At 43.0% G+C, this 23,503-nt stretch overlaps 2 protein-coding genes across 3 annotated transcripts in view; one reads left to right on the top strand and one right to left on the bottom strand.

Moving 5' to 3' along the window:
• rbm27 (RNA binding motif protein 27) overlaps nt 1–4,267 on the bottom strand; it is an 84,734-nt gene extending 80,467 nt beyond the window's left edge. For both annotated transcript variants that reach the window (XM_083637577.1, XM_083637578.1), the window contains exon 1: nt 4,127–4,267. In XM_083637577.1, coding sequence (XP_083493703.1) covers nt 4,127–4,185 — 59 coding nt within the window. In that variant the 5' untranslated portion in view covers nt 4,186–4,267. The remainder of the gene's footprint in view (nt 1–4,126) is intronic.
• A 335-nt stretch (nt 4,268–4,602) lies between these two features.
• The window catches only part of lars1b (leucyl-tRNA synthetase 1b), a 168,785-nt gene continuing 149,884 nt past the window's right edge, over nt 4,603–23,503 (top strand). The window contains 11 exon segments of the mRNA XM_083640958.1: nt 4,603–4,698; nt 5,145–5,266; nt 6,674–6,761; nt 7,028–7,108; nt 12,510–12,647; nt 12,975–13,136; nt 13,465–13,577; nt 14,862–14,925; nt 15,584–15,672; nt 16,424–16,652; nt 18,102–18,189. Of these exon segments, the coding sequence (XP_083497084.1) occupies nt 4,693–4,698; nt 5,145–5,266; nt 6,674–6,761; nt 7,028–7,108; nt 12,510–12,647; nt 12,975–13,136; nt 13,465–13,577; nt 14,862–14,925; nt 15,584–15,672; nt 16,424–16,652; nt 18,102–18,189 (1,180 nt within the window). The 5' untranslated portion in view covers nt 4,603–4,692.

Below are 23,503 nucleotides of genomic sequence, written 5' to 3'. Positions count from 1 at the left end.
ACTACACAAGCAAGGCAAAACAAAATGGGATCACCCTCCATACTAAAATCTGCAGTAATACTTAAGGCTGTTACACACCAAGAGCGATGCGAATATACAGCACGAAATTGTGATGCGAGTTTTGACCCAGCTGTCATTGTCAATCACAGCAACAGATGTGTACACGTCGGAAGTGAATTTCTGAAAAATCGACCTTGGTCCGAAAAAATAAACATTGCAATAACACTCAACGAAACTTTGCCGTTGGTATGCACGGTTGCATTGACTGATATAGGTTCGGAAAATATTATTGACGTGCGAATTAATCACACAAAAAATACGCTCCCGATGTGTAAGGACCTTTAGAGTGGAAAAGGAGACCCCTTACAATAAGAGTTGGGCCAATAACATAAACAACATTGAACATTCAGAAACAAGCCAATAAAGCTATACAATTGTATAACCACTTAAAAGCAAGCAACCCTACACGTAACATTCCAAAGCCCTCACATGTCAAGCGGTAAATTAGTCCTGGGGTTATTAATTAACATGAACATCTAGCAGAAGCCCCAGGAAAGCACTCGGACAATTATCAACCAAATTACAACCAAACAAAAACAAAACAATTTCAAACATTGGGAGGGCACAGTAAACTCTCAAAACAAACTTCAATGCAATCAATGTGACCTTAAACAACTAGCACACAGTGGCAGATTACCTGACAATTGTACCGGAAATCTAAGGAAAACACTAAACAGGTACAGATTACAGACTCTGTAATCACAACGAAGCCATTGAAAAGCGCAGGCATCTGAAAGCACATCTCCCCTAAATGTTTGATCAATCTGAGATTGTGTCTGAAATGCTTCTGCAATTCCCAACTACAATGTGACAAATATAAAGGTGTAAGAAAGAAACCCTTGTGTAAATATGAAGCAACCAAATCCTCAAGTAACCTCGTATCAGGTTCTGCTCAATTAAGTCTTCTGGTCTGAGATGCAGTGCTGCAGTGTTATCGTTCTATTGTGTTATTTGGATTTCGTTCATTTTTTGTGTGGATTAGCTACATAGCAAGATAACTCGCATGTCGCATCATTTATCTACTATGATGCCCCTGTTTTCAGAACAGAATCCTTTTTTGGGTCACAGACTGTTTTTGTATCCACCGCATCTGCAATTGTCGTATCTAGGGATCCACCGATCGATCGGCACGTGACCGGAAATGGCCGATTTTCAGCTGATCAGCCTCGACCGGTGACCTGCGCTGGTCAGTCCACATAGCCGATTCTGTGCGGCTATGTCGGCTCCCCCCTTTTTTGTTTGGTCAATTACTGAAGTGAAGGTGAGACGGGGCACGGTGGCTCAGTGGTAGAGCTGTCGCCTCACAGTCAGAAGTCCTGAGTTCGATTCTCACCTGGGACACTGTGGGTGCTGTGGTTGCGTGTTCCCCCCCATATCTTCAGTGCCTACTGCCCAGGTGGGGTATCTCGTCGTAAGGGCCTTTCTCTCTGTGTGGAGTTTGCATGTTCTCCCCGTACCCCCCAGGGAGTTCCTCCATATATAACCCCCCCACTAAAAACATGCAGAAGATCAGATCGTCATCCGACCAGTGACGACAACATCCGAAGTTGGTCCCCGGGCGCTGTACGAGAAAGCGACCACTGCTCCTGGCCTGCCCCCCCGGAGGAAAGGACATGCCTGGATGGGTTAAATGCAGAGGACACTTTTCACCGGCCACCGTCAGCATGAGTGTGTTGTGTGGCCACATGCATGTGTTGTGGTGTTTGTGTGACAATAAAAGACGGGGCTTGTCCCGTTCCCCGACCAGCTGCAGTCCACATCACCTCTGCTGCAGATCAGCTGCTGCTGCTATCTGTCAGTCATGTTGTAACGTGGATACAGGAGAGGACTATTTGTGTCATATTGCGAATAGAACGACGAACATAATAATAAAACGCATCGGACTTCAGTGTGCAAGGTGTTTCTGTGCGTGATGATTTTTTTCCGGATGGCGGATTAAAAAAAACGCATACGAAACTTCGGACTCTGTGTGTAAACTCTGATATTCAGACTGAATCGTCAACTCAAACTCATTTCCTCATCTACTCAAGAACAGCCAAATCCACAACTGTAGAGTGGGCGTGGCTTCGAAGGTCTGGACTCCAGACCTATAGGCTATAAACTCCTTGTCCATGGATAACATTTTGATGTTCTGTTGCACCTTTTTTCTTTTGGAAAAGTAAATGCATGATAGCTGTGGGATATACTGGAATTAATTGTTTTATATTCATTGTATTTTCACAAAAAAGAAAAGCTCTGTCCAGTAACCTGGAACACTTATTTTGAGATGTGTTTGAGTGAGATCGTCCTACCTCATGCAAACGATAAGAAATGTGACATGAATCTTAATTTTCTATTAAAGCAAAGTTACTTTTTTTTTTTTTGTAACCCGTCAATTATTGTTCTTAGGGCGGGTTCACACCAGAAAGTCCGGGTCCTTGGTTCGGGCCAGAGAAGAGGATGATACATTGTTTCGTTTTTCCGCTGGTTCGGTTTGCGTTCACAAGGCCAAAATCCACTAGTCCTGCCCACACGAACCAAAGTCACTTGGGCAGAAATCTCGTTCTGTTATTGGCCATACTGACTTCCTCCCGACAGTTTACGTTGAGGCCATTGGCCATTGTTGATGACGTGTCACTATGCGACACACAGTTACTCCATGTCAGAAAATAAAGATGGACGCACGTTGTTTAACCAGTCAATTTATGTCTGTTTATTTAGACAATTATATGTCAATAGAACAGTAAACATTACAGACTCCACGTTTGTCCCCTGCCACTAGTCATTTTTGTCTGTTTGTGATGTCGCTGGTAACGAGACGAGATAAGCTAGCAAGCAGCTTCTTCTTCCGCGGAGCTTCCAAAACAGGAAATAACACAAAAAATCAACACAAAAAATCACGTGCTTCCTCTGACTAGTCCGGGTGGGGTTCACACCAGAAATGGGCCGCTCCAGAGTTCGCTTGAGAGGGGACCGAGACCACCTCTCACAGGCGAACCAGAGCGCGGTTTTTAGTCCGCACCAGAGTTTGAGTAGGATCGTTCACACCGACCCTATGGACCGTACTAAAGGGGAAAGGTCCGATAGAACGGACTAAACAAGGCTGGTGTGAACCCGCCCTTAGAAAGAAAATCGGTATCGGCAAGTCAGACTATTCAAAAAGCGGAAATCGGAATCGGCCAAGAAAATGGCAACCGGTTCATCCCTAGTCGTATCCGCTTTTTTTACTGGATGACCAGACGCCAAGCTTTTAGACTATCCTCAATGGGCATCCAGAACCTCCCAGATAAAGCAGAACAGCCCTTTTTGAGACAGCAGGGAGTGCTGCACCCTGGCATCACTTTATACAACAGCCTGACATAACATGAGCGAATGGGTGACTTTTACGCATTACCTAAACAACCAGTGTCTATGTGTTACAGCATCTATTGCATTCAACATCTCTGCTTGTAATAACTTTGTCAACTCCTCATTCACTCACTACAAGTTGGATTCAACTATGATTCTAAACACCCTGTTTTGATAGCATGTGTTCTCTTGTTATAAGACATGTTGGAATGTTGAATGTGAGAGAAAGAGGGACAGAGATAGTGTGTGTGTGTGTATGTGTGTGTAACTATAGTAACTAAAAACAAATAACGTATTTATCTCAACCCTATTACAAAGTCTCTAGTGCGTCCAATTGGTATAGAATTCAATAAAGAACGCAGTAATATCCCCACGGATTCAGTATGTGATAGCATATAAATTAAGCTATCTGTTGCAGCTAGCTAGCTGGCTACAGATTGAAGTGTGGTAAAGTTAGGTTAACGCTGGCTAACTAAAACGTCCCATGTCTAACTAGCCTCAAGATCACGGTGCGACAAACATAAGGGCATAACGTTACACCGTGTGAAAATGCCATTTCTCAAGTAAGTGAACTATCAGACTGTCTCTCTTTGCCATAATTATAAAGCAGCAAGCTAGCGGCCATGGTGGCTAACTCGTGCAAGAATTTGCCATCAGATGAGAGTATCGTAAACCCAATCTAACCCACTGGCTAGCTGGCTAGCATGCAAGCTAAATGTCATTTCAATTCGTCACTCACATTGGCTCCAGGAGTTTTGCCAGCCACGACTTCAAGGCTTCCACGTTGTCAATGATCATCTTGAGAAAGACTATAATACTGCCTATAAAATGAAAGTGCGTTTTATAATTCTACTTTCATCGTCTGTAAATTTATAAGCTTTAGGCCTTCTCTCCCTCTGTTCACTTGCAGGTCGGACGAAGTGCTTTACGGCATGGCAACACAAACGGCATTGTCGCAATGCAAGTCTGACGATCATGTACCACCTCTAGGTCCCCAATTGAATCATCATTCATCTATGAATATCATATTAGCATCACATCAGTTATATATTAAAAATGTATTAATCAATATCAAATCTATTGCTGCATAAACAGAGGTTCTAGTTGTCCAGATATCGAGACAGTTTGAGAAGCTCTATATACACTACATTTCCCAGAACCCAATGCGCACGAGTTTGCGGCAACGTTAATCAGGTGTCATCAGCCGAGGCACCGGTGGCGTGGGTTTCCTTGTCAAATTCACAACTATCTCTGCTGTTTCTTGTGATAAATAACAGGATTAGTAGTTTACCCATTGAATCAAAAATGACGGTAGGTCGAGACTGCCATCTAATTTGCCTGCAGTTTAAGATGGTTAAATTGACATAAACATTGCACAACGTTATACCACATTACCTACATTAACTTAGTCGCTAAGCTAACGTTAGCTAACGGTAGCTGTCGAGTCAACTGCAGAAATGGACTTGAAAGAAATCTGACTGAGCTGGACAGTAGCCCCTTTCGTGACTCTTCTGGCTATAATAATGACTAATTATTCTGAATAATTATTATAGCCGGAAGAGTCACGAAAGGGGATAGCTGGACAGGAGATAGCAGCTGTTCCATCCTATATCATATGCCATATGGTGTGTGTTTTGAAATAGTCTGAAATCAGCTCATCTGCAGCCACTACTAGAATGAGGGTTTGAGTATTGATAACTTGAGTGCTATATTGAACTAATCACTTAGGTTATCTTCTTGCCATTGTATTATTGTAGGAGCGGAAGGGAACAGCGAAGTTGGACTTTCTGAGAAAGATTGAGCTCGACATCCAGCGCAAATGGAAGGAGGAGAGGGCATTCGACTGCGATGCACCGACGACTATAGGGGAAAGCACCAAGTAAGTGGCTGTCTCTGCTGCCCACGCATGCTATCATTTAGATGAGACTAACTGCACTATTTGTGAAAGATTTCATACTCCTTTTATACACATGACTTGGGAATCAATTGTTCAGTTTCCTGTGGTCTTGGTCCATCTTATGGAGGAGGCAATTCACACACAGCCTGGCACACAGGAATGTCCTTACCCTCAGGCTCTTCTAAATTTCGTGTCAACACTACAGTTGGAAGAGCCCTCTCATGGACCATGCTTTTTTCGTTAGACAATCTGTGTTGGGCATTAAACTCACCTCATTTCTGCACTTTGAAGTCACAGGTAGGGTCGGGTGGGGGAAACTAATTATATCGGAAGCCTAGTTGCCGAAAAAAAGTGGCACCATATTGGCACCAGACCTGCATGTGCATTTCCTTAAAATTATGTTTTCTCTTCATCATGCATCTATAGTATGAATACAGTGTTGTTAAGTATTTCCCTGTTGCTGCCACTGCAATATCTATAGGTCATGCTTGTGTGTCCACAAAGCGAGCCAATGCAGTAATGAAGTGTGACCCCACAGACACGCCACCGCACTGAGTTTTCACGCCGAGCACAGCAGAAGTATCAGATATCAGCCCTCGTTAGTCTCAAATACATATTTTGTTCCATTGCTGACTCTGTCCTGTGCGTGAGCACCATCCTTCAGATGAGACGTTAAACTGAGGTCCTGACTCTCTGTGGTCAATAAAGATCCCATTGGCACTCTTCACAAGAGTAGAGGTGTGACCCCGGTGCCCTGGGGGGTGTAACCCCGGTGCCCTGGGGGGTGTAACCCCAGTGCCCTGGCTAAATTCCCACACAGGCCTTCTTTCCATCATGGCCACCTAGTCATCCCTCAGTACATTCAGTCCTCAACTTTCCATCGTGATAGCTGATGTGTGGTGAGCGTTCTGGCGCAAACTGGCTGCCGTGCATCACCCAGGTGGGTGCTACACATCGGTGGTGGATGAGTTGAGTTCCCTCCCATTCCCTCACCTGATATGTGAAGCGCTTTGAGTATCTAGAAAGTCGCTATATAAATCTATATAAATTTGTGCGGTGGTAGCATGGAGGGGGGTGTTTCCAGGATGCTGGATTACACCGTTAAGCCTTCTTGAGGTGTCGTGGGCCTAACTTAACGAAACATCGGTGAAGGAAGGTGCCCACTTGAAAACCCCAATGACATGCTTCATACTGCTGTTGGCTAGGGTAGGTAACTGGTGATTTGTGTCTTGTTTATTAGTTTGTTAGCCTGTTAGCTTGTTTTATTCTGGATTGGGCTTCTAAATGTGTTTTTCCTCGGATTTTGGCACAAGGGATAGTAACATCTTGTCCTGTGTATTAATTAATACCAATCAATTATTATTATTAATTATTATTTTCCTCTTCCAGCAAAAACAAGTATTTTGTCACCTTCCCCTACCCTTACATGAATGGCAGACTGCACCTTGGCCACACATTCAGCTTGTCAAAGTGTGAGGTAAGTTTGCATACGAGGTAGATAGAGACACAGTGAGAAATCGTGATAGTTCATGCATTGTAGTCTTATGTAGTTGATCCAAGTCTGTATTATACATTTTTCCTCTGCAGTTTGCTGTTGGTTACCAGCATTTGTACATTGTATTATAACTTTTTCCTCTGCAGTTTGCTGTTGGTTACCAGCGTTTGTAGTATAACTTTTTCCTCTGCGGTTTGCATCATCAGAATATTATTTGACAGCCCTAATTCTACCTTGTTCCTCTGCAGTTTGCTGTTGGTTACCAGCGTTTGAAAGGGAAGCAATGCCTCTTCCCATTCGGGCTGCACTGCACAGGAATGCCCATCAAAGTCAGTGTCTCTTTCAATCATCACAGAATTTCTGTGTGTATTTGCAATGACAATCATATGTGATTGATATTTTAGTAATTTCATGTATGATAAAATAGGCATTGCCATTAACTCATTGGCTGCCAGCCATTTCTGGAAAACGGACGCTCCCAGTGCCAGCCCTTTCAGAGCGTTTTCAGTGATTTCTCAAGACCCACAGAATATTGTGTGATATTACTATGTAAACACCGAACACGCCCAAAAACGATGAGACTCTCTTGTATCATCAGAAAAAAAAAGTTTATTTGTATCATTTTCTGTTCTTTAGTTATCAGCAGTATTAGATAGGTTGGTTTCACCAGAAACAGATGTTTCAAACTAGAACTGGAGATAATTAGCCTTTTGTGAAATTAAGCATTTCAAGCACATGACATCACTGACTCTGAAGCTAATATTTTCTGATGTAGTGACACCTCAAATATCTGAACAGTAATTTCCTTCAATAAAACAGCAAAAACAAAGGAATTTTGATGGCAAAATAATATTTTTTAGCTGCAACCAGCAGCGCTGGCCCCTGTGTGCGCAGACCCTACACCTTCTTGCTGGTCTTGATTTACTGCTGGTGGGCATCAGGTATTCCAGCTTGTGTTTGCCAATCTGTCCATCGAGCCTGCTGTCTGGGTCGGTGTTGTATGGTGCCCTGCGTGCCCCACCCCCTCAACTGCAAACTCCTCCTCCGTGGGAGTGTCTCTGGTGGCTCTCTGCTGCACGTTTGCTCTGAACTTTCTGCTGCACGTTTCAAAGTGCGCTGCACCCAGCGTCTATTTTCAGAGCGCTCCGCCGTTTTTGTGCGCCGGCTCCCAGCGCTCCCAGCTGAGAATAATTTAACTTTTCAGAAAGACGCTGGTGTCGGGTGCTCCTTTTCTGGCAACTCCGGCTTCACCGCCTGGTACGGGAACTGTACCACCATGGACCGCAGAGCGCTACGGAGGGTGAGGCGCGCGGCCCAGCACGTAACAGGAGGTGAACTGCCAGAACTGCACGAACTGTACAACCAGCGGTGCCTCAGGAGGTCCCTGAAGATCATCAAAGACACAAACCATCCCCACAACAGCCTGTTCTCCCTGCTACCCTCAGGGAGGAGATACAGGGTTCCAAAAACACGCACAAATCGCTTGAGGAACAGTTTCTTCCCGCAGGCCACGAGACTCCTTAATATGCACAAAATAGTGCAGTAGTCGTACCGTACCGTACTGCAGCTGCTACTATTACGGATGCCTAACGTTAATTGTAAATTTAAGTGTATGTTTAATAAGGTGCCTAACGTTTAATTGTAAATTTAAGTGTATGTTTAATAAGGTACATGCTATTTGCACATGTATGTATAAAACGTCGAATTTGGAATGTCTGAACACGTCTAACGTAAGCACATGACATGTGCACCTATGTGCAATGAATATGCCACTGTCGTATAAGCCACCGACTTGTCTTATTGCTTATTGATGCCTATTTCTTATTGCCTTATTGCTGTCTTATTGCTATTGATGCCTATTTCTTATTGCCTATTACTTATTGCTTGTTGCCTATTTGTACTATGTCGTAAACGGAGTCCACTGCACAAGAATTTCACACGTGGTACTTGTACCATGGAGTGACAATAAAAATCTTGAATCTTGAATCTTGAAAAACTAATCATATGGAGAAACTATCGCAACAGAGACAGAAAGGCTCAATTGTGGGAGCAGATTGGCTGCTGTTCACAGCTAACGTTACAGCATGCATCGGTTTCCGTTTCCCCACGGCTTCTTCTACTCTTTTTTCTCATCTTTCTCTAATCCGGAGAGCACTATCGCCACCTAATGGGTCCGTAAAATAGCTTATACACCTTCAAAATCCCCCATATTTTTACAGGAGATGCACCAGGCTTTGATCCACGTCCCACTGTCAAAAAACGCAATTGACGTCTTTAGACGTCAATGGCAGCCTACGTTACTATTTGAATTGACGTCTTTAGACGTCAATGGCAGCCAATGAGTTAATCATAAATGAATGTGGATCCTTTTTGCAGACCAATGAACTAGTAGTCTTCTCTAGTCTTCTGTGTTATATGCAAAAGGTCACCAATTACATGGTTGTCTTAATTGACCTGCCTGGTTATAGATCAAACAGTGATGCAAGGATCACTAGAATCAGAAGTTGGAAGTTTGCTGATATTCATCTTTTTTTTTTTTTTATCTGTCAGTGCAATAAGGTAAATAAAATGAGTAGTTGGTCCCCCATAGTAAACATAAACATTATAATGACATCTTCCCATATGTGTCAACCTGTCACAAGTAGGTGTCTGACTCCTACTGGAACAATTTGGTGTACCCATTACACTTAACTCTGGAAATGGCTTCTACACCCTGCTTCAAATCGTTCTTTATAAATTAGAATATAATGCAACTTAATCCCCATCCCTGAACCCACAACCTCTGGCAACCTACTGCCAAAGTTGCCCCCTACCAGCCCACCCTAATGTAGCAGGCTAAAATCGGGCCTGGTCTACATTGCACTTCTATTGAATTGAAAATAAATCTAAAATTCAAGATCACAAAGTAAATTTATTTGCATTAATTTGATTCCCAATCACGACACACTGATCATAATTATTAATATCGAATTAAAAATGCTTTGAAATGCAAAATAATGGCATTTTAAACATGCGATACAAAGATGCGATTAATCACGATTAACTATAGTTAATCGCAAGATTAATCGCGATTAAGAAAATTAATAGTTTGACAGCCCTAATATATATACTGTTTTTGGGGGAGAGAGAGAGTCGAGAGAGAGAGTCAGGGTCAGTCAGAAGGCCAAGTCGTGCGGCGCGCAAGGCCCGACCGAGCTGGGAAGCGCCAGCCGCAACGCAAGTAAGGGGGTCAAGATCGAAGGCCCGACCGAGTTGGGAAGCGCCAGCCGCAAGTAGCCATAAGTCGTTAAAAAGGTCGAAGGCCAGAAAAGTACAACCAATTACAATCAACTACCGGTGCCCGCAGATCTCAATTAACCTCCGGTAATCAGATCTTCCTTTTGGGGGATCTCCTAGCCTACGCAGATGCCCTCCTCTTGCCTCAAGAGCAGCGCCACTGGCTAATGGAGTCATGCGCCAAAGTATTTGCCATGCATGCCGATTGCTAAATAAAGTTTGTTAAATCCTACCAACTGGCCTCTCATGATTGAAGTGAGGTCTCTAGACCATATTTCAAGCAGAAGGCCATTCGTGCATAATCTAATCCGATCACCCCTGACGTCAGTCAAGTTCTAGTATGACGTGGTCAGTCAAAGTCTTAGTATGACGTCCGTAATGACGTCAGATATGACGTCAGTTAATTCTCATATATATAGCAAGGGTTCTACGTCACCTCTCTCTCTCTGGCCGATCATAACAGCAGCTAGCTTCACGGCAGTCCATCTCCCCTGAAGCCGTCCTCCGAAGCGTTGTTTTGCCCCACCCACCTCCCCAGTCCGCCACCAACGAGTCGTGACTCCTGATCCCCCACGGGGGGGGGATCTCCTAGCCTACGCAGATGCCCTCCTCTTGCCTCAAGAGCAGCGCCACTGGCTAATGGAGTCATGCGCCAAAGTATTTGCCATGCATGCCGATTGCTAAATAAAGTTTGTTAAATCCTACCAACTGGCCTCTCATGATTGAAATATATATATATATACAGATCCTTTCCAAAAAATGAGAATATCATGGAAATAACATGGACAACCGTGGGCTTCAGCGGATTGTCAAGCAAAGACGATTAAAAAATTTGGCGGAGATTCAGAGGGAGTGGACTGAGGCTGAAGTCAGTCATAACTGAGAAGTAAAGGTCCTTACACATCGGGAGCGTTTTTTTCGTGCGATTAATTCGCACGTCAATAATATTTTTCGAAACTATATCAGTCAATGCAACCGTGCATACCAACGGCGAAGTTTCGCTGAGCGTTATTGCTGTGTTTATTTTTCGAACTGCGATTTTTCAGAAATTCGCTTCCAACGTGTACACATCTGTGGCTATGATTGACAGGTGGGTCAAAACTCGCATCGCAATTTCGTGCCGTATCGCATCGCTCTTGATGTGTAAGGACCTTAACTTCCCCCTGTCAGGTGAAAAGAAGCGGCTGGCTACTGCCCATGTCTCAGAGGAAGCATGAAGCCAGTTTTGGCTCTCCCCAGATCGGCAGAGGGTGGAGCAGCAACCAGGATAAATACATTTAAATTAGCGCTAATGGGGGATAAAAATGGGATAAAAATTGGGGGGGGAAATATATATATATATATATATATATATATATATATATATATATATATACGGTATATATATATATATATATATATATATAAAAAGTAACTGCTGATTTTCTTCACACTATTCTAATTTCTTGAAATACTGTTTTGGAGATTTTCTGGAGCTGTAGGCCAAAATTATGAAAAATGATACAAATAAAGGCTAGAAATATTTCACTTTGTGTGTAATGAATCTATAATCTATTAAAGTGTCACTTTTTGAAAGGGATTATGGAAAAAAACTAACTTTTCCATGATATTCAAATTTTTGGGAAATGATCTGTATATATACGTATATATATATATATATATTTTTTAATTATTATTATTATGGGAATGCATTTCTCCATTGTTTTTTTTTATTTTTTTCAGACGGCAGCCCGTCTTTATTGTCACACAACACACTACAACACATGCACGGAGGGCCACAACACACACATGCTGACGGTGGCCGGTGAAATTTGTCCTCTGCATTTAACCCATCCTGGCTTTGTCCTTTCCTCCTGGGGCAGGCCAGGAGCAGTGGTCGCTTTCTCGTACAGCGCCCGGGGACCGACTTCGGATGTTGTCGTCACTGGTCGGATGACGATGACGATCTGATCTTCTGCATGTTTTTAGTGGGGGGGGGGTTATATACGGAGGAACCCCCCTGGGGGAGCACGGGGAGAACATGCAAACTCCACACAGACAGAAAGGCCCTTACGACGAGATACCCCACCTGGGCAGTAGGCACTGAAGATATGGGGGGGAACACAACCACAGCGCCCACAGTGTCCCAGGCGAGAATCGAACTCAGGACCTTCTGACTGCGAGGCGACAGCTCTACCACTGAGCCACCGTGCCCCCCTGTTGAATGATACCGTTATTTAATTTGAAATACATTATTTGTTAATTAGCCTATTGCAGACAGCCCCTCACTTTTAATTTCTGATTTCTGTGTGGTGCTGATAGACAGCTCCTTTTATCGTTCAAATAAAAAGTCCTCTGAGAAGGCATTATTTGGCCCCTGTACGGTTTACGGTCGGATGTGGGCCGCAAACATTTTGGAGTGGGCCTTGAGTGGAAAAAGGTTGGGAACCGCTGACCTAATTGTTCCTCCACCAGGCCTGTGCAGATAAGCTGAAGAGGGAGATGGAGCTGTATGGAAACCCTCCGCAGTTCCCAGACGAGGAGGAAGAAGAAGAGGAGAAGCCCAAGGTGTACGATGAAATCATCATCAAGGACAAGGCAAAGGGCAAGAAGGTCAGAGTCTGAGGAGAGGTTTTGGCTGCATGCATCAGCGACAGCCAGTGTAAAATAGCATTTGTTGATACGTTTGTGCTTCTTGACAACTTACTTAGGCACCAAATTAATGGCACTTGCCACATAGGAAAATACAATGAGTGCTATGTGTCAGTTTATTAAACTGTATATGTTTTTTTTTAATAAAACAATTTATCTGACATGTTCTGAATTTTATGAGCTCTCAGGTAAATTCCACAAATGCCAAGAATTAATTCAGCATCCACAGAGACATTTCCGTTTGCAATATGCACAACCCCCCTCTTCCTCTCTCCCCCCCTCTGTTAGAGTAAAGCAGTGGCTAAATCTGGGGGCTCCAAGTTCCAGTGGGACATCATGAAGTCTCTGGGTCTGAATGACCAGGAGATTGTCAGTTTTGCCAATGCTGAACACTGGCTGGAGTATTTTCCTCCCCTAGCTGTCGAAGACCTCAAGCTGATGGGTGTCAAGGTAAAGGATTTTAGTAATCCAACTCTAGAAATCTACAGTGTTGTTTGCTTTTGTTTCTGTGTTCTTGCCTCTGTCATATCAGACAATGATGGCGAGTTAATGTATGCTTTATGTAAGTCACAATGCTTTTGTTTGCAGATACAAACATTTATAGGAGTTGGGGTGGGGGGTAGTTAGGGGGGGATACAAGAGTTAACTGTTGTCACATATGTCACTTGATAACCATTCCCTCCATCCAAGCCAGGCTCACCATGGTTTGTTGGCACAAGGGATAGTCAGATCACACACCTCTCATCTAAACCATAGTGTTTTTCCTCCCACCTCACAGGTGGACTGGAGACGCTCATTCATCACCACAGATGTGAACCCTTTCTACGACTCCTTCGTTCGGTGGCAGTTCATCACACTGAAGGAGAGGAAGAAGATCAAATTTGGCAAAAGGTGAGATGGTGGAGAGGGTTTCCTCTGATACCGCTTCACTGGTTGAGTAGGACTGTCCTGTCAGTGTTCATACCTGCTTCTTAAATTGCTCTGCCAATATTTCCTGTACCACTATACAGTATAAGACATTTAGAACCATGAGGGGGGGATGCAAGTGGTGATTGTTTTTGTGATCAATTTTATTATTATTATTATTAACATACAAGAAAAACAAAAAAAACAAAATACATGCACACAAATTCACTCATAAGCCCCCACCCCCTTCCATCCAACCCACACATACAGTTGGCTCACATTGGCTCACAGTATCAAAAAAACAAACTCAACAAAAAACAAACAAAAAGGGAACCTAGCTATCATGGAGATGCTCATGGCCCCCACGCCACGCATGGCTTCTATAAATACTTTGACCTTCCATCTCTGTGCTACAATTGTTTGCGGCAGTGAGGCCCAGCAACAGCCAACGCCTCTCCCTCGAGGAGAAGTTCAACCCAGTAAAATCATTCAACAACAGGAGAACAAGGAACAGTGACTCCCAGTACTGTGGGCATCTTCCTGGCAACTTCCCTCCAAAATAAAGAAACGGCCGGGCATTCCCAGACCATGGGCACAAAGGTGCCAAGGGCTGCTAGGGGGCATAATGCACAGTTAGGGCTTTGAGACATATTCATCTGAAATAGTTTGCGAGGGGTACAATATAGTCTATGGACATAGTTATAATGGATCCATTGGTGATTGATGGGATTCCTGGAAGATAAATTGATATTAAACCACACCATAACCCAATTGATTATATCAGAAGGGATGGAGAGATCTCTACTCCAGGTGACATTGACTTGCAATTGTTTTTCTATGGCCTTGGTGAGAAAAGTATAAAGACTAGAAACCAATCCCTTAGTGGTCTTGGATTCACTGTACAAATGTTGTGAATGAGATGGCTTTCCAGTTCTTCATTCTAAGGGACACCATATGCACACAAAGTTTGCACTATGAAGTTGCAAATAAAAAAGAAAGAAGTACCAGGAAGATTATATTGAGACTGAAGGTCCTGAAATGGCCGAAGCCTGTTACCGATGTAATATCGGAAAGAATATTAATCCCGTTTTCCTTCCATGAGGGAAAAGAAATCGGGCAACCACCCACACGAAGAGAGACATTATTAAACAAGGGTAGATGATTATGGAATTTGAGCGATATATTGGCATGAGCAAGTGGTGATTTTTAATGTAGAAAATGGACACATGGCATTTGTAGTACATTGTAACTCTCACCCACTCCCTGCAGGTATACCATCTTCTCCCCCAAGGATGGACAGCCTTGCATGGACCATGACAGGCAGACGGGAGAGGTACAGTTGTCTGACGAACTGTAACTGCACTTTATAGTTCAAAAGTGTAGAGTTATGTGTGGAAATGTTTTTGTGACCACAGGCATTATTGCTGAATCTCCAATTATAGCAAATGAGGGTTGCATGATAATGGCTAAAATAATAATCTTGATTATTTTGTTAGATATTGTGATTACGATAATTAATCACAATTTTCCATCAACGATTTTAGGAGCACATTATGTGACTGCACCCTTTGCATCGTATATCAACAGACTTCATTAATTCAACTACAGCAGACAATCTAAAGAAAATGAAATGTTTCAATATTGCTGACATTCCAATATTATACGGTCATTATTTGTGGAAAATAAAAAATAAATTTCAGATATATGATTATACATCAGTAATAATTTGGCAGTCCTCCTGCAAATATTGTAAGAGCACTAACGGCTTATTTAATAAAGCACCCATCAACCATGGGGATCATCAGTGGTTTTTATTTGACTTACAATTTTTGCCAATGCCTGCATGTCTACCACAATTTACCAGAGATAGCATTTCTTACAGCAGCTAGTACAAGATCAAGAACCTTTAATCCAGCAAAATCCCTGAGAGGCTGTCTCTTATTTTGAATTGATCTCACAGGAGAATTAAACACTTTTAACCCCATTTACAGGGAGTTGGACCACAGGAGTACACTCTCATCAAGATGAAGATTGTTGAACCATACCCAGCAAAACTCAAGTCCAAAGTCTTTTATAGCAGGTAACAAATTCTAACATTGCTTTTCTGTGAGTAACTCATGTTAGGAAGGAAAATGCTGTGTGAAAGAAGTACTAACTATAGATTTGAAACTAGAGCTGGCCTGGTATTGGTTCAAATTTCAAGAATCGATTCGATTCCGATTCACAAGGTTGCGAATCGATTAATTTCCGTTCGATTCGATTCCGATTCGATCGATTTCAATATGTTTCAAAATGTTTTTTGATCTGTACCCTGAATTACATGTCCAGTTATGTAACACAGGGGTTCCCAACCAGCCAATTAGATACACGGGGAAAAAAAGTTGCAGACCTGTTGTCAATTTTAATGGTTTTAGTTACACATATATTTACTCAGGTGGTGACAAAGGGTAAATAACAGCCTTTTCATCTGTCAATAAAGACACTTTCACAATTATGCACAGTGATTTGATTTCAGCCTATATAATTTCTAAAAGTAGATAGTAATGATCAAACATTTCCATTCATGTAGCCTACAGTATTTATGTTTTTGTTTCAACTACAAACATAAATAAACGTCAACTTGAAACTATGTTTCAACTACCACACACAGCATAATATTTTAGCCTGTTTATTAAAAAAAATATATATATATAAAAAAAAATCGATCTCTGGACATATGAATCGATAATCGAGGATTAAAATAAAAATCGATAAAAAATCTGAGAATCGATTTTTTTAACCCAGCCCTATTTGAAACAGCATTACAGTATTGTTACTGTCCCTCTCCTCAGTGGCTTGAAAGGCAAGAACATCTACCTGGTGGCTGCCACTCTGAGACCAGAGACCATGTTCGGCCAGACCAACTGCTGGGTGAGGCCGGACATGAAGTACATCGCCTTTGAGACGGCCAATGGAGACATCTTCATCAGCACCATGAGGTCTGCCAGGAACATGTCCTTCCAGGGCTTCACCAAGCAGAATGGAGTGGTGCCGGGCCCGGTTATGGAAATACTGGGACAGGTACTGCATTTGTTGTTAACCTTTTGCTTTGAGTGTGCGTTCAACGTACTAACAGCACCTGAGTCATGCTCAGAGTGGGGGGGGGGTGGCCCAAACTATTCACCATATGTTGCCACGCCCACTTTTTATCTTCCGTGTTAGACGCAATTGTATTTGTTCTTCCGGTTCAGCGCTAGCCGGCTGGCCAGTAGTAAACTATCAATGAAGTTTGGCAACATTCAGCAGCTACACTGCGGCCAACTTCAGTTACATGCTCATAGCGTTACTGCTGCGAGGAGCCGATGGCTGTACCCGGTCAGCATTTAATGTTAGTTACAAAAGCACGTCGACATTGTTTTCTCACTGCCAGTACGGTAGGGGTTGACAGATACTAGCTAGTCCGACTGGTCACACAGCCAGCGCTCTCAGTCCTCGCTGCTCCTTAAAGATGTACAAATAGGCGTTATTCTGATAAACTGGTCACATATTTGGAATGTTACGTTCTCATCCGGGAAAATATTCAAACTTGATAACCGTTTGGTTTTTGCTTGAAAACAGCTTTTTGGCAAGTCTAAAAATGATAAAGGTGGGAGTAATCTACTTCCGGGTTTAAAACGGAAGAACGATGACAAAATGACATTATGCAGAAGCGTCCTGATATGATCAAATGATCATGTGAATAAAGTCCAACTGTCACACCTGATATTCAGACTGAATGTCCCTTTTGTTTTCAACTTCATTATTCAGTGTGAAATGCAGCCTATTTAAAAGAGGGATATCGTGCAATGTGTTAATGTGTTGATAAGCATTGAGTCCTCTAGGATTGATTTATCCCATAGCCAATCTTACGATTTCTGCCTAGCAATGGATGCTGATTGGCCTGAAAATATTTGTATTCAACAAAACCACAGTCAACGGAAGCGATTCCAAACTGAAGCCTCTGATATAGATGAGAAAATAACGACCCAAAGTTGAATGGTTAAGTCACCTACTCAAAATGATCCTCCACATCGCTTGAGCTGCACTTGGGCTACTGTTTTACGGCGCCAGTATACACAAATGTTAGATTTCAAATTGCCATGACGATTATGGTGTGAATCTCCCATAAGATGTAGCCAGAATATTTTTGAGATTTATGCCTCTAGATGACACTTGAGTCTTTCAATAATGGACGTTATGTAAAACATAATGCTATTATCAAATCAAAAAATTCAAGCAGTGTTACAGGAATAACATTTTCCAAATGTATGGTGGCTTTGTAAGAGGCAAATGTGTAGAGCATGATATTTGGATGGAGTAATGACTATGGCACAAAGGCCTGTGAAACAGAGTCCTGAATAATGTGGAATAAGTGAACCAGCAAGAAAACAGCAGAAATCCAATGTTTTCAGTCAGATTGATGCTTCACTTCAGTGAAGGAACACTGGTGCAAGTCGGGCCATAAATGTGTTTAGTTTTCTTTCCCTCTAGGATATTCTTGGCTGTGCCCTGAGTGCCCCTCTGACCTCCTATAAGACCATCTACGCTCTGCCCATGCTCACCATCAAGGAGGACAAAGGTATGAGTCAAGACATGTCAAGAGCCCAGCCATACATTTCACAGAACGCACTCACAAATCTCTGGGGAGCTGCAGCCGTTTCATTTCTAATGATTATGAGCTGCAGCTGTTTCATTTCTAATGATTATGTGGGCCGCAAGTTGTCAGGTTGGTTAGAGCAGGGGTTCCCAACCTTTCTTGTGCCAAGGACCGGGAGATACATGGAAAAACTAGAACGACCGCAAGGCGGACTTATGCCTCCGCCATTAGTTCATTCTTGAGTCCAAGTGGATGTTGGAGCCAAATTGGAAGAAATTGCATCAAGGCGTTTCTGTGCAGAATTGGATATTTGAGCCAAATGTGAAGAAATTTAGTCAATGTGTTACTGAGATATGGCGTTACCGAGCTTGAAAATGGCATTTGTTAGGTCACTGTGACCTTGACCTTTGACCTTTGATAACCAAAATGGAATCAGTTCATCCTTGAGCCTAAGTGAATGTTTAAGGCGAATCTGATGAAATTCCGTCCAGGCGTTCCTCAGATATCGCGTTAACAAGCTTGAAAATGGCGTTCGAGAGGTCACAGTGACCTTGACCTTTGACCACCAAAATCTAATCAGATCATCCTTCCGTCAAGGCGTTCCTCAGATATGGCGTTAACAAACATCCGTACGGACGGACATCCGTACGGACGGCCGGCCGTACGTACGTACGTACGTACAACCCGGATCCATAATGCCTTCGGCCTGGCTTCGCCGGCGGAGGCATAAAAAGTTGTGGACCGGTTGTCAATTTGAATGGTTTTAGTTACATATATATTTAGTCACCAGGTGGCGACAAAGGGTAAATAACAACCTTTTCATCTGTCAATAAAGACAGATTATAAAGACACAATTATGCACAGTGTTTTGATTTCAGCCTATATAATTTCTAAAAGTAGATATTAATGATCAAACATTTCCATTTATGTATTTATACAGTATTTATGTTTTTGTTTCAACTACAAACATAAATAAACGTCAACTTGAAACTATGTTTCAACTTCCACACACAGCCTATAATATTATAGCCTATGTTTATTTTTATTTTTTATTTTTTTGGACCGGGCTCGTGGCCCGGTACCAAATGCGTTTCGGCCCGGTACCGGTCCGCGGCACGGTGGTTGGGGACCACTGGGTTAGAGGAGCATCCTGTTGAATGAATAACCACAACGACAACTGTAAACACGTTTAACGTCTTTAGTGAAACTTCTGGTTGACATAGCATACAACCACCATGGCGTCCAACTACTAGCCGCTCTTCCTGCACATGCGCAGTACACAGTATCTTAAAGGAACATACACCATTCACCCAGTGAGTAAGATGTAGCACTTAACAAACTCCCCTTTCTCTTTAAAGTAAAATCTCGTAAAAAAAAAAACTTTTGTTATTTTAACCATTTAACAATTATAACCAGGTTAGAAGCTTGAACTTTAGTGACTAGAGTTTGTTGATAAAGAAAAGTCTCTGTCATCTAGTCCATTAGGCCTTTAAGCTGCCATACACCCTCGCTGAGAGCCCTCAGCAGAACGAGTGCAGATGTCCCCTTCTTTGTCAAGCAGTCAGCAAGCTGCTCCTTGGTAGCTGACCACAAGATCTGCTGGATGCTCCCAGAGTGGATGAGCTCCTTGACACTGCTGATTTCCAGGCGGAGTCTCTTCTCCGTGACAGATTTGGTGGACTTGACAGCATCAAGGAGAGAGTGATTGTCTGTTACACACACAACGGGCAGATGGCTGTGTGTGCAATCACCTGTGGTGAGCTCCGTGTAGAGTGTGTCTGTGATACGTCAGATTGTCCATGTATACCCCCTCCAGGCTGTAACGGCATGTGTGGGGGGGGGGTCATCGTTGTTCTGAGCATCGAGGGATCCACCATTCATAGGTGTGTCTTCCTCACTTTCATTTTCAGTGTCATATTGTCTGTTCAGCATCATATTCTCATTGAGTCCAGCTTCTGTTAATTTGTGATTTTCGGTCCCCTCCGGTTGATCGTCACTTTCTCCCAGCATTGTTTGTGGGCCAACTACCTTTCGAAGCCTGGATTGATGTACTTGAACCTAGGTTCCCCCGTGCCTCACAAATATCACTGCACCATCTTGGCCAATGAGACCTGGACCTTTCCATTCTGTACAGTCCACTCGCTTATAGTAGACTTTGTTCCCTGTTTCATATCCATCATTAATGTGCCTCAGTTGTTTATGAAGGGCTCTTCTGATCCTCTCAGAGCATCAGCTTCTGTAAATGCTCTCCTTGTAGCATGTAATGCTGCCATGTGTTGAGCTATCCAAGTACTCATGCTGGTACCCTCTAAAGCTGGTGGCTTATCAGTGAGAACTGAAGGCAGATTTGGATTCTGCCCGAACACTAACTGGTAGGGACTATAGCCATGAACACTAGCTGGTAGGGACTATAGCCATGAACACTAGCTGGTAGGGACTATAGCAGCCATGCACATTGTGCATAGAGTTCTTTACCATCAGTGCCCAGTCCAGAGCTGTCTTATAGTCACATCATGTGTCTCTCTTCACTTTTAGCAGGATTTCAGTGAGGGTTTGATTATGCCTTTGTAAAAGACCATTACTCCATGCAGGGCCGGCGCCAGGATGAGATGACTGAGGGGGCTGTTATAACTGGCGAGGGGGCTGATTTTTTTTTTTTTTTTTTTTTCTTCTTTTTTTTAACTCATTGAGTGCCAGCCACTTTTGGAGAACGGACGCTCCCAGTGCCAGAGTTTCAGAGCGTTTTCAGTGATTTCTCGAGGCCCACAGAATATTGTGTGATATTACTATGTAAACACTGAACACGCACAAAGAACGATGAGACTCTATTCTATCATCTGCAAAAAAAAGTTTATTGATCCCATTTTCCGTTCTTTAGTTATGAGCCGGAGAAGATAGCTTGATTCATCCAAAAACAGCAATTTTTTTCTAGAAGCTGAGATAATTGGCCTTTTGTGAAATTAAACATTTCAAGCACATCACTGACTCTGAAGCTAATCTTTTCTAATGTAGTCACACCTCAAAAATAATTTCCTTCAATAAAACAGTTTAGGCCAGGGAATTTTGTTTGGCAGAATAATATTTTTAGCTACAACCAGCAGCGCTGGCCCCTGCGTGCGCTGCTGGTTGCAGCTTCTTGCTGGTCTTGATTTGCTGCTGGTGGGCATCGGATATTCTGGCTTGCGTTTGTCAATCCTGTCCTGCTGCCTGGGTCTGTCTGGGTGTTGCGTGCTGCTCTGCGTGCCCCCCCCCCTGCCCCGCCCCGCCCCGCCTCGCCTCAACTGCACACTCCTCCTCCTGTCTGTGGTGGCTCTCTGCTGAGTTTGCTGTGCGCACAGTGAAGGGTGCGCAACATCCAGTTTTTTTACAGCGTTCCGCGTGTGTTTGTCACCGGCAACGATGCTTCCAGTTGAGAATAATAACAACTCCACGGTGTGGATGTGCGGATGTGCTGTCGCAACCGACACGGAGCGGCTCAATTGTGGGAGCAGATTGGCTGCTGCAGGCACAGCTGCAGTAACGTGCTTCAGCATATCGATGCATACGGATGCGATGCGATTTCCGTTTCCATAACGACTTCTTCTTTGTTTTTTCCTTGCCTTTCTGTTATGTGGAGAGCACTGTCGCCACCTAAGGGTTCTGTAAAATAGGTTATAGACCTCCAATAGCTACAATAGTTGTACCAGAGATGTATCAGTGTTTGATCCACGTCCCACCGTCAAAAAACGCAATTGACGACAATCATCGTCTTTGGCACTCTACGTCAGTATTTGAATTGACGACAGCTGTCGTCATTGGCATTCAATGAGTTAATATGATATTTTTATATCGTAAAACATAGGTTATATACCCGCTATGCCTATTTCTGGACTTTTTAACTATAATAACCTCTGAAAAGCGCAATAACAACACAAGAAAGACTACTATTCAAAATCAAATAAAACATTTATTTCACAGCAAGGAGGAGTTCAAGGGTTCATAGGTTCAAATTTAATAAATAGCTACATCTCTGACACCTTGTGACAACCAAAGCACAGCAAATAGCGCTTCCCTGCCAATTCTGAAACAACAGAGCTATGTTCAGGGGGTAGCCTACATCAACTTAAACTGATCAAATTTGATGAAGACTGCAGAAACAGCAGCCTAAACATGTCAGGTACAAACATTGCCTAACTGGCCTTTATAGATTACGTAACTATTCTTTAATTTTTTTTTTTTTTTTTTTTTTTTTTTTTCTCCAAGTGAGGGGGCCGAAAATTGAACTGAGGAGGCTAAGCCCCCTTAGGCCCCCTCGTGGCGCCGGGCCTGACTCCATGGGCTATACGCTGCAGTTGTTTTCACTTCAATGTTAACATTTTCAGCCATGTCCCTCATTTCTTTTCTTTTTTTCCCAATATGTTTATTGTCTTTTTTTTTTACAGTGACAATACAACTTTAGAGACCAGACGCCTTACAACATACACACACACGCACACACACACGCGTATACACACACACACACACACACACACACACACACACACACACACACACACACACACACACATAATCAACCTGCATCAATTCAAACTAAATACTGATAAAACAACAAATCAAACACTTCCTCCACATTGCTCACACACTTTGTTCACAAACTTTCAGGCCAGACCTCCGCCTCCATCTCTCATGAAACACATGTACGGCTCCCAGAGCTGAGCAAAATCTTCCCCTTTGCCCTTAGCAATGTACGTTAGTCTTTCCAGGCCAATACATTCAGAAAGTTCCCATTTCCACATTTTTAGTGATGGCGCATCCATATTCTTCCAGCAAAGTGCAATAGCTCTTCTGGCTTGAAGAAGTCCGAAGTCCAGTAGTTTAGCTTGTTTTGCTGTTTGCACAAAGTCCTCCGGATAGATACCAAGCACACAGAGTTTGACATTAAGAGGAACTTCAGTATCAAAGATCTTTGACAAACAATTTATGACACTCTTCCAGAAGTTTTGAATCTTTGAACATCCCCATAGGGGTGGGCAACTATTTTTCATGGGGGGCCACATGAGAAACCCAGATTGTTGCCGGGGGCCGAACAAATATTGTCATACCGTAACCCATGGATGGGCAACTTTGATGATAGAGAGGGCCACAAAAAAATGTCCTCGCTACCAGATTTTGCTGAGGGCTGAACGGCGCCAGCGCGAAAGATTTGGGGCATTTTAAGCCAGGTTTAGAGGAATAACTCATTTTAAATGAACAGTTGTGATGTCATTATTCAATATTTGATCCTTTTCTCACTCACTCCTATGTCACCACCTGCTCT

This window comes from Poromitra crassiceps, assembly GCF_964638095.1.
Source record: "Poromitra crassiceps genome assembly, chromosome: 1".
Lineage (NCBI taxonomy): Eukaryota > Metazoa > Chordata > Actinopteri > Beryciformes > Melamphaidae > Poromitra > Poromitra crassiceps.
This window is presented reverse-complemented; position numbering and strand designations above follow the sequence as displayed.